The 9,078-nt window shown below is 41.8% G+C and overlaps 1 protein-coding gene across 1 annotated transcript; it reads left to right on the top strand.

Moving 5' to 3' along the window:
• Positions 1 to 5,330: 5,330 nt before the first annotated feature.
• xcr1a.1 (chemokine (C motif) receptor 1a, duplicate 1) lies at positions 5,331 to 8,546 on the top strand. Its single transcript, XM_031736615.2, has 2 exons — positions 5,331 to 5,721; positions 5,820 to 8,546. Exon 2 carries the CDS (start codon positions 5,837 to 5,839, stop codon positions 6,866 to 6,868), a length of 1,032 nt encoding a protein of 343 aa, XP_031592475.1. The 5' UTR covers positions 5,331 to 5,721; positions 5,820 to 5,836; the 3' UTR covers positions 6,869 to 8,546.
• The last annotated feature ends 532 nt before the right edge of the window (positions 8,547 to 9,078 follow it).

The following is a 9,078-nucleotide window of genomic DNA, read 5'->3' as shown; positions in this document are numbered from 1 at the left end:
TCCCACGACGTAATTAATATGTGACACAAATGCTACACAAAAGGTGGACGTCGAGGCAAGAATATACTGGCTGCTCAGTCTGTGGCTTTTCGTCAGAGTCAGGGGAAAACGGCATTGTTTTTTGTAGGCATTTCCCTCATTTGCGGGTTTCAAAAATGGTGGATTTGATTTTTGTGAATGAGTCATGACTCATCGAGTGACACTACTGACCAGCCAATTGGTGGCATGTAGTCTGACGACATCATATTTTAGTACCTGCTTAGATTGCTTGGAACCCCGGGTGAGCAGCTACTAAAAAAGTATCTGGTACAAGGTACTATGACCTAATGGAAAACCCTGAAAACTGTGGCGAGTTGATCCGAGTAGGCACCAATGGAAAAGGGTTTTATTTCACAAGGAGTTGTAAAGAGAGATAGCCACAGGCAGGACTGATTTCCTGTGTCGTTCAGTGGTGCATTTGGGTAATCTCAGTCTCTCACTGAACATGCTCCTGTGATTGGCCAGCACGTCATGGAGTAGGTTGGAGGTATCGTCCAGCATTGACTTTATCTTGGACAATATCTGCCTCTCCGACACCATCTTAAGGGAGTCCAGCTCCAACCCCACAATATTACTGACCTTGTGGATCAGTTTGTTGTGTCTGTTGGCATCTGTGACCCTTAACTTGCTGCCCCAGAATGCAACAGCATAGAGGACGGCGCTGGCCACAACAGACTCATATTAAGTCCTAAGCATTCTCCGACAGATGTTGAAAGACCTCAGCAGCCTCAGAAAATAGAGACGACTCTGGCCCTTCCTGTAAAGTGCAGTGGTGTTTTTAACCCAGTCCACTTCATTATCTATGTGTACTCCGAGGTATTTATAGTCCTCAACAATGTCCACATTGACCCCCTGGATATAAACAGGGGTCACAGGTTCTCCTAAAGTGCACAATCAAATCTTTGGTCATTGCTATGTTGAGCTACAGATGATTCTGCTTACACTACGTGACAAAGGAGTCAACCACAGCCCAGTACACTGTCTCAACACCCTCACTGATGCATCCAACCACCGCAGAGTCAGACTTCTGAAGATTGCAGGTCTCTTTGCAGTGGCTGAAGTCTGTGGTGTATAGGGTGAAGAGGAAAGGGGAGAGGACAGTCCCATCTGTTGCTGATCACCTTGTCAGACATACAATGTTGAAGATGCACATATTATAGTTTTTCCTGATTGTTGTCAGGTAATCAACAATCCAGGACACAAGAGAGGACTTCACCTGCATCACCGTAAGTTTATCACCCAGGAGGGCTGGCCCGATGGTATTGAATGCACTGGAAACGTTGAAAAACACGACCTTCACAGTGCTCGCCGACTTGTCCAGATGGGCGTAGACATGATTGTGCAGGTAGATGATGGCATCATCGCCTCCAAGGTGTGGTTGGTATGATGATCCTGATGTGGCCTGACAATAGGTCGGAGCTGATCAAGGAGGAGTCTTTCCAGAGTCTTCATGACGTGGGAAGTCAGTGCCACAGACCTTTAATCCTGGTGGTCCCTGGGAAGTGGCGTTTTTGGTACAGGAAGGAAACTCTGCACACTCAGACTCATCATAAACAATGTATGAAAGACTCCACAAAGCTGGGGGGCACAGGCCTTGAGGACACGGAGACTCACCCCGTCTGGCCCAGCAGACTTGCCTGAGTGGAGTCTTCATTGTGTTTGAACCTCCTCATGAGTGAAAGTGATAGGTGGGGGACAGATGTCAATACTTTTACAGGAGGCTACGGTGCAATGTGGAAAGGGAGGGAGGGAGAGTAGTGTGGCTGTGTATTGCAGGCTGACTACAGGTAAATCAGTAGGGGGTGAGCATTCACTGCAGTTTTGAATCTGCTGAAAAACACATTAAACTCATTAGTTCTGTCCTCCTCCGCTGTTAGATGGCCTGAATCCAGTGATTGTCTTTGTGCCACTCCCCACCTCTCTCATGCTCTTCTGGTGGAGTTTACACTCCAGCTTTCTCCTGTAATTGTCCTTAGCCTCTCTGATCTTGCCTTATAATAATGCCTGAAGCATTCTCAGCTTCTCTCCATTACCTGCTCTTCTTGTCATTGCAGAGTGCTTTCCATGTTAACCCACTGCTTGTTATTTGGGTAACAATGGACACTCTGAGCTGGGACAATGATGTTGGTGGAGAAGGTTATGTAGTCAGTGATACACTCAGTAAACCCAGTGACGTCCTCACCGAGTGTTCCCATGTGTTCACACAGTATCTTCCAGTCACTTCAAAACAGCCCTGTAGTTCTGCTAAAGCCTCCTTCGACCACCTCCTAATACTTCTAGTGGTCACAGGCTCGCTCTTCAGTAGGCATGGAGCAGGGGGGTGAGGTGAATTAGTTTATGATCTGACCTACCCAGTGGGGGAGGAACTGTATTCATCCTTGACATTAGCGTGCAGTAGGTCTGAAATTCTCTCTCTAGGACAGACCACATACTGTGTAAAGTTTGGAAGTTTAGTGTCCAAGGTGACTGAAGTCAGGGCTGTCTTGGTTGACATGCTTCTACAATGTTGCATAGAGATCAGGGGCAGAACCTCTGGATTGGAAGACCGGGGTGGTGGTTCACATCTTCAAGAAAGGGGACCGGAGGGTGTGCTCCAACTATAAGGGATCACACTTCTCAGCCTCAGCCTCCCTGGGATAGTCTATGCCAGGGTGCTGGAAAGGACAGCCCATCAGTTAGTCGAACCTCGGATATGGACTGAAAACAATGCAATTTTCAACCCGGTCATGGAACACTGAACCAGCTCTTTAACCTGTTGTCGATACTTGGGGGTGCGTGGGAGTTTTCCCAACCAGTTTCATGTGTTTTGTGGACTTGAAGAAGGAATTTAACTATGTTCCTCAAAGTGTTTTGAAGAATATGGGGAGTCTGGTCCCTTGCTACGAGTCATTCAATCCTTATACAATCATTCCAAGAGCTTGGTCCACATAGCTGGCAATAATTTAGACTCGCTCCCAGTGGGTGCTGAACTTCCCCAGGGCTGCCATTTGTCACCAGCGAAGTGGCGGTAGGCTTCCACTTGGGCAGTCACAGAATCTCGTCTCTGCTTTTTGCAGACAATGTGGTTCTGTTGGCTTCATCACATGGTGGCCTCCAGCTCACACTTGATCGGTTTGCAGCTGAGTGCGAAACGGTAGGAATGAGAATCAGCACCTCCAAGTCTGAGGCTATGGTCCTCAGTAGGGATGGGTACCGGTGTCCGGTGCCATGATGGCACCGGTTCTGACATAAACGGTAGTAACCAGACCGAAAAGCAGCACACATTTCGGTGCTTTATTTCGGTGCTTTTTTTTTCCTGAGCCAATTCTAGCCAATCATTTTACGTTTCCGAGGATAGTAGGCGGGCCCAGGTACGTACGTTCTTTTAGAGCAGAGCTACAGATTAAAAATGCCCAAGGCGAAGCGGTCAAAAGTCTGGCTGTATTTCACAGCAAAAGATGCAAACTCAGCAGCCTGCAACAAGTGCTTTAAGCTGATACTGTGATACTGTCAAAGGAGGTAACTCCTCAAATCTGATGAAACACCTGGCGACACATAGCGGTTTTTTTTAAAGCCGAGAAATGCGCCGTGTTTGATAGCTTGCTGCGAGACCTCACACCGTGCACATCTGCTGCGGGTGTGGTGCCTGTTATCGGACCTGGAGTTAGCAACATCCCCCAAAAACCCGAAGGGGAGAGTCCTGGCCCCTAGCCCTGCCAGCGTAGCAGAAATGATGAGGATGATGATGGCAGCAGCAGCCGTTCTTCTCTGCGTGAGTAGCTTAATGTTGTTCGTGTGTAATTTACGTTGAGTACGCTAACCACATTATTACATTAATGCATGTAAGGTGAACTAGCAAACACCGTCGTCGTTACATGCGGCTGTCTTCTTGTTTGACGGCAGATACTCCCTTCACCCTGGCCAAAAAGGCTAAAATGACCAAAGAAAAAGTGGGAAACAGCTAAACATGAGAGGTTTTTGGACAAAGTTTGTGTTTTTTTCATTGTTTAAGCACTGCTTCCAGCGAAGAGTGAGACCATATATGCCCTATAGCTGCAGAAAAGGCTAACATTGTTATCTTTTTACAAAAAAAACAGCTGAACATGAGAGGTTTTTGGACCAATTTTGTGTTCTCCATTCTTTAAGCACCGGTTTGAGCACCGTTTAAGCACCGGCACGTTTCAAAAGTACCGGTTTGGCACCGGTATCGGATAAAACCTAAACGATACCCATCCCTAGTCCTCAGGGTGGATGGACAGCAATTAAAGGAGTGGGATCATCTAGCTTGTTATCAGCACATCTCTGATGGTATGGGGGTACATATTAGTGTCCATGGCAGGAGCAGCTTGACATCTTTTTTTTTGTTTGTTTGTTTGTTTTTGCTTGTCCTGTTCGGCACTTTAGCAATCAGAATTATTATCTGCAGGCCAAGAAAAATGCCTCAGCAGATTCATTTTTCCAAGTCGAAAATTATGGCTTTGCCATACTGGTCCACTTGATTGATGTTTATTATTATTTATTTAAAAAATATTTATTTATGTATATATTTATTTATTTATTCATTCATTCTTAACTTTTAAGTTATTATAATTGGAACAGACATGACTGGGGGATAGGAAAGGAAAAGAGATAGACAATTGACATCTTTTCTCAGGGAAGGTTTTGGAAAAATTTAGCAAGGCAATGCTAAATGGTATACCACATCTATATTCCAGGTGCTGAACTACACTGCCTGCAGTCCAGGTCCTTCACCAAACATCTGTCCAATCATGAAACAAAAACAACCCAGAATTGTTAAGCAGCTAGAATCCTGTATCAGAAAACAATGGAACAACATTCCTCTCATAAAAGTCCAGAAATTAGTGTCCATAGTGTCCACTTATTTACTGACTGTTGTTAAAAGAAGGGGTGCTACAGAGTGATAAACATGGTCCTATCCCAACTTTTTGTTAAATGTATTGCTGCCATCAAATTCAAAGGGACCTTTTTTTCTTCTTAGAACCGTACACTTTCTCAGTCTGAAACATCTGATATCTGATTCATTTCAGATATATTTGTGAATGTAAATAACTGCATTCTCTTTTATTGACATTTATTGACATTATTGTGGTGGGGCTTGTTTATTTGTTTTGTTTGTTTTCTTTTGTCTTTGCTTTACGTTTGCTCCATATGTTGTTTGTTTAATTTAAGGCTAAAAGAAAATTAAATCAATGAGAGGTAAAATTTGAGGGGGTACGGACTAATAAGTGCATACTTCTGCCTACTCCTTTTCAAACAAAAGAATGGAATGATATTTTGTAATGATTGTGAATGCACATGTTTGAAATAAAAATGAACTGAACATTTCAGTTCCAACTTCTTTAGAATTGGGGTTGTAAAATCTCAAAAACAAATGTATCCTGAAGTTGTATATTTCCTTGTTTTACCTAATGATATATTCTGGGAAAAAAAGACGCAGAAGAAACAAATGCAGAATTTTGGGCTCCATCATTATAAAGTCGGCAAATTTCATTTCACAGATATGCGGATAATGCTACAACCAAAAAAGATCACAGGTCACCTACTTACTATATGAGCAAAACAGGTGTGGCCACAAAAACAGAAGTAGGAAAAGAAAATGTCACGAGTTTATAAATGATTCTCTTTTTAAGCTTCCACAGAAGGTATCTCATCTAGGAAGCTATCGATTTCATCAAGCAGAAGGTACTTTATTTGAAATCTTTTCCATGCTGTTTTTTACTCATAAAGAAAAATCTATTGTAACATGTCACTAAAGTCATTTACTTATATTTATTTTGTAGGTACTGGTTTGACAGAAATGAATACTTCAACTAATGCCAGCTATGATCCATTCAACTTCAGTTATGACGATTACTACGAGGATGAAATCTGTGATAAGAGTGGAGTTGTGATATTTGGATCCTTTGCCATTCCGATTTTCTTCTCTGTTGTGATCACACTGAGCCTGACAGGAAACATTCTTGTCCTCATAATCCTGGCTTTGTATGAAAATCTTAAATCTCTGACCAACATTTTCATCCTCAACTTGGCCATCTCTGACCTCGTCTTCACCATCGGTCTTCCCTTCTGGGCCATTTACCACGTCCAGGGATGGGTGTTTTCTGAAATTCTCTGCAAAGTTGTGACTTTTATCTTCTTCACTGGGTTCTACAGCAGCATTCTCTTCCTGACCATCATGACCATCTACAGGTACCTGGCTGTGGTCCATCCTCTGTCTGACCTCAGCACACCTAAACACTCCATCGGGGTGTTTCTGTCTGTCCTGATTTGGATAATCAGCACTGGAGCAGCCATGCCCTCCCTACTCTTCAGCTCAATCACCAAGGTCCACCACAAAGATAAAGAGTCACAGGGCTGTGAATATAGTCATCCCATGTGGGAAACTGTTGGTGTCATCCAACAGAATGGTTTCTTCCTAGTTGCTTTTGCAGTCATGACTTTTTGCTACATTCAAATACTAGAAAGAATCACAAGAACAAGATCTCACACGAAGAACAGAGCAGTCAAGTTAGTCTTCTGTATAGTCACTGTGTTCTTCATTGGCTGGGTGCCGTACAATGTTGTAATCTTTTTGAGGGCCTTGCCTGCTCATGTGGTCCCGTCATTAGATGAATGTGAAGCAAGCATCCAGCTTGACTATGCATTTTACGTGTGTAGGCTCATTGCTTTCTCCCACTGTTGCCTGAACCCCGTTTTTTATGCATTTGTTGGTGTGAAGTTTAGGAGTCATTTAAAGTTAATGTTACATCGATTCATCCGACGACAAAGTCCAGTCGAGGAACAACAGGTTAGAATGCAAAACTTAGTCTCACATGGATCAATGTACTAGCTGCCCAGTTCATTTTCTTGCATTTACTGTAATATAACTGATTATTTCCCAAGTCCAGTGTGCATTTCACAAAATTCATTTAATCTACAGAAGAGATGAACTTACAGCACGGCACGTAGCAAGCTGCAAGCAGTTTCAACTGTTTTTGCTTGTGTGTCCATCTGTGTTAACATTTCGTAACATTTCTTATAGGATACATTACTTGGATAGTTACCTAAATGTGTTTTTTTAAATGTAAAAATAAATTTAGTCAAACAGATGTTGCATTTAATACTGCAATACTGAATTCATGCAATGACTCTTTAGAACAGGCTAATGCAGTTGATTAGTTTAAAATCCTTGTGTTGTAATGTTGGCAAAAATCCTTGTATATAATAATAGTAAAAATGATCAGCAGGTAAATATCAGCAGGTACTTTACATGCAAATTTGTGTATAATTACAATCATTATGGTGCCATTTGTCAGAAAATCATGTCATATAGAAACTACAGACAAAGTCAGTCGATTCATGTTTTTAGGGGTTTTTATGCAATAAATACAAATACCAGTGACTATTTTAATTAACCACGCTGTTTTTCTTTCTTTACAAGTCTCTATCAAACAGTAGTAGTGCAATATTATTTGGGGGCAATAATTTGAGGAAGCCAAGCAAGACCTACACGTATGTTGTTATCTAACTGATGCACTGTCACACAGTGTGCTCCCTCTCATAGTGATTAAAAAAAGAAAGATTCCTAACACAGTCAGGGAATTTTTACATTTTTAACTTTCACACCATTAAGGACCTCTGAGTTACATGTATTAAATCACAAACTCAGCTTTAATTATCTGATATACAAAAGTCCTGTTCATGTTTCATTATCATTCAAAACTAAATCAACTGTTAAGTCCCAACACAACAGACTAAAAACAGCACAGATCTTGCAGAGGCTCCAAACAACCACAGTCTAACCAGGTATCATGATTGCTTCCCTGCTGCGCTCTATTCCTGTGTAGTAACAACCACATAAAAACTGTTACTTCAGACACATGCAGCTAAATCCTCCCAGGCAATCTTCAGTGTTTACTGGCCTTTTCAATGCTATTTAACAGTATGAAAAATGCACACATATATGCATGAGAAAAATTGTATCTGTATAATAAGATCTGAGTATAATCCGATATTCTAGGATTATTTTTTCACTTGGCTTCTTCAAACTTAACCTCCGACTACTCCACTGCTATCATATGGTTTTCATTTCATAATATTAACAATAGTAAATAGTTTTCTGTGTGGGTTTTTTTAGTTTTTCTGTGTGTTTGTTTATTTTTTGTTCAGCACCTCCAGTGTTGTAGTGGTTAACACCTTTGCTTAGCAGCCAAAAAATTCAGATTCACAAATCTCTCTGGGAGTGTGTCAGGAAAGGCTTCTGGTGTAAAACTCTGCCAAATCAAACATATGGAGCTACCGGCTGTGGTGACCCCCTGCGGCAAAGGAGCAAATGAAAGCTGTTGTACATAGTTGTTAGTTAGCTGTTGGTTTTTTTGTTTTTGTTTTTTTAAATAATAATAATACTTTAGTCAAAGAGTTTATCAGTTGAACATTTGGACAGTTCTGTGTGTATTAAGTATTAACAGCCAAAGTGTATTTTTTGTTAATTTTTTTAATGTGTATCTATTAAAGACAAACAAAATGCATGTTTGTGAGACTTTTCTTTCTACTTGATCAATAAAACTTTAGTTATGTCGTGTAAACTTCTGTAGATTGTCATGAACTGGCTGTGTGCAGGCAGGAGAAGGACCCAAATGCAAAACTCATGGAAACAGTACGTGACCTCAAAAACACAGCTTTATTGCTGGGAAAAAGGCAAAATGCTACAAAAACTAAACTGGGAAAATACTCATGGTACGTACACGGGGAAAACAGGGAGTGTCACACAGCTAAGAAGGAGGACGCGCCACGGAACTGAGGGAGATGCGGACATAAATACACAGAAAGATAACGAGGGAGTGAGAACGCACGAGGAAAACAGCTGATACTAATAACCATAACAAGAACGGGAAACCAGACTGAACAGAATGAACATGAAAACACGGGACCTTCACAATAAAACAGGAAACATGATGCGGGAGTGGAGAAGAGGCTGACGAGAGGGAGCGAGGGAGAGAGCGAGGGAAACATGGATAAACATGATGGAATAAAACAAGGAGGGGGAACAGGGCACACGAA

Source organism: Oreochromis aureus, linkage group 23 (assembly GCF_013358895.1).
Source record: "Oreochromis aureus strain Israel breed Guangdong linkage group 23, ZZ_aureus, whole genome shotgun sequence".
In the NCBI taxonomy this organism is placed as follows: domain Eukaryota; kingdom Metazoa; phylum Chordata; class Actinopteri; order Cichliformes; family Cichlidae; genus Oreochromis; species Oreochromis aureus.
Note: the sequence above shows the minus strand (reverse complement) of the source record. Positions and strands in the feature narration are given on the sequence as shown.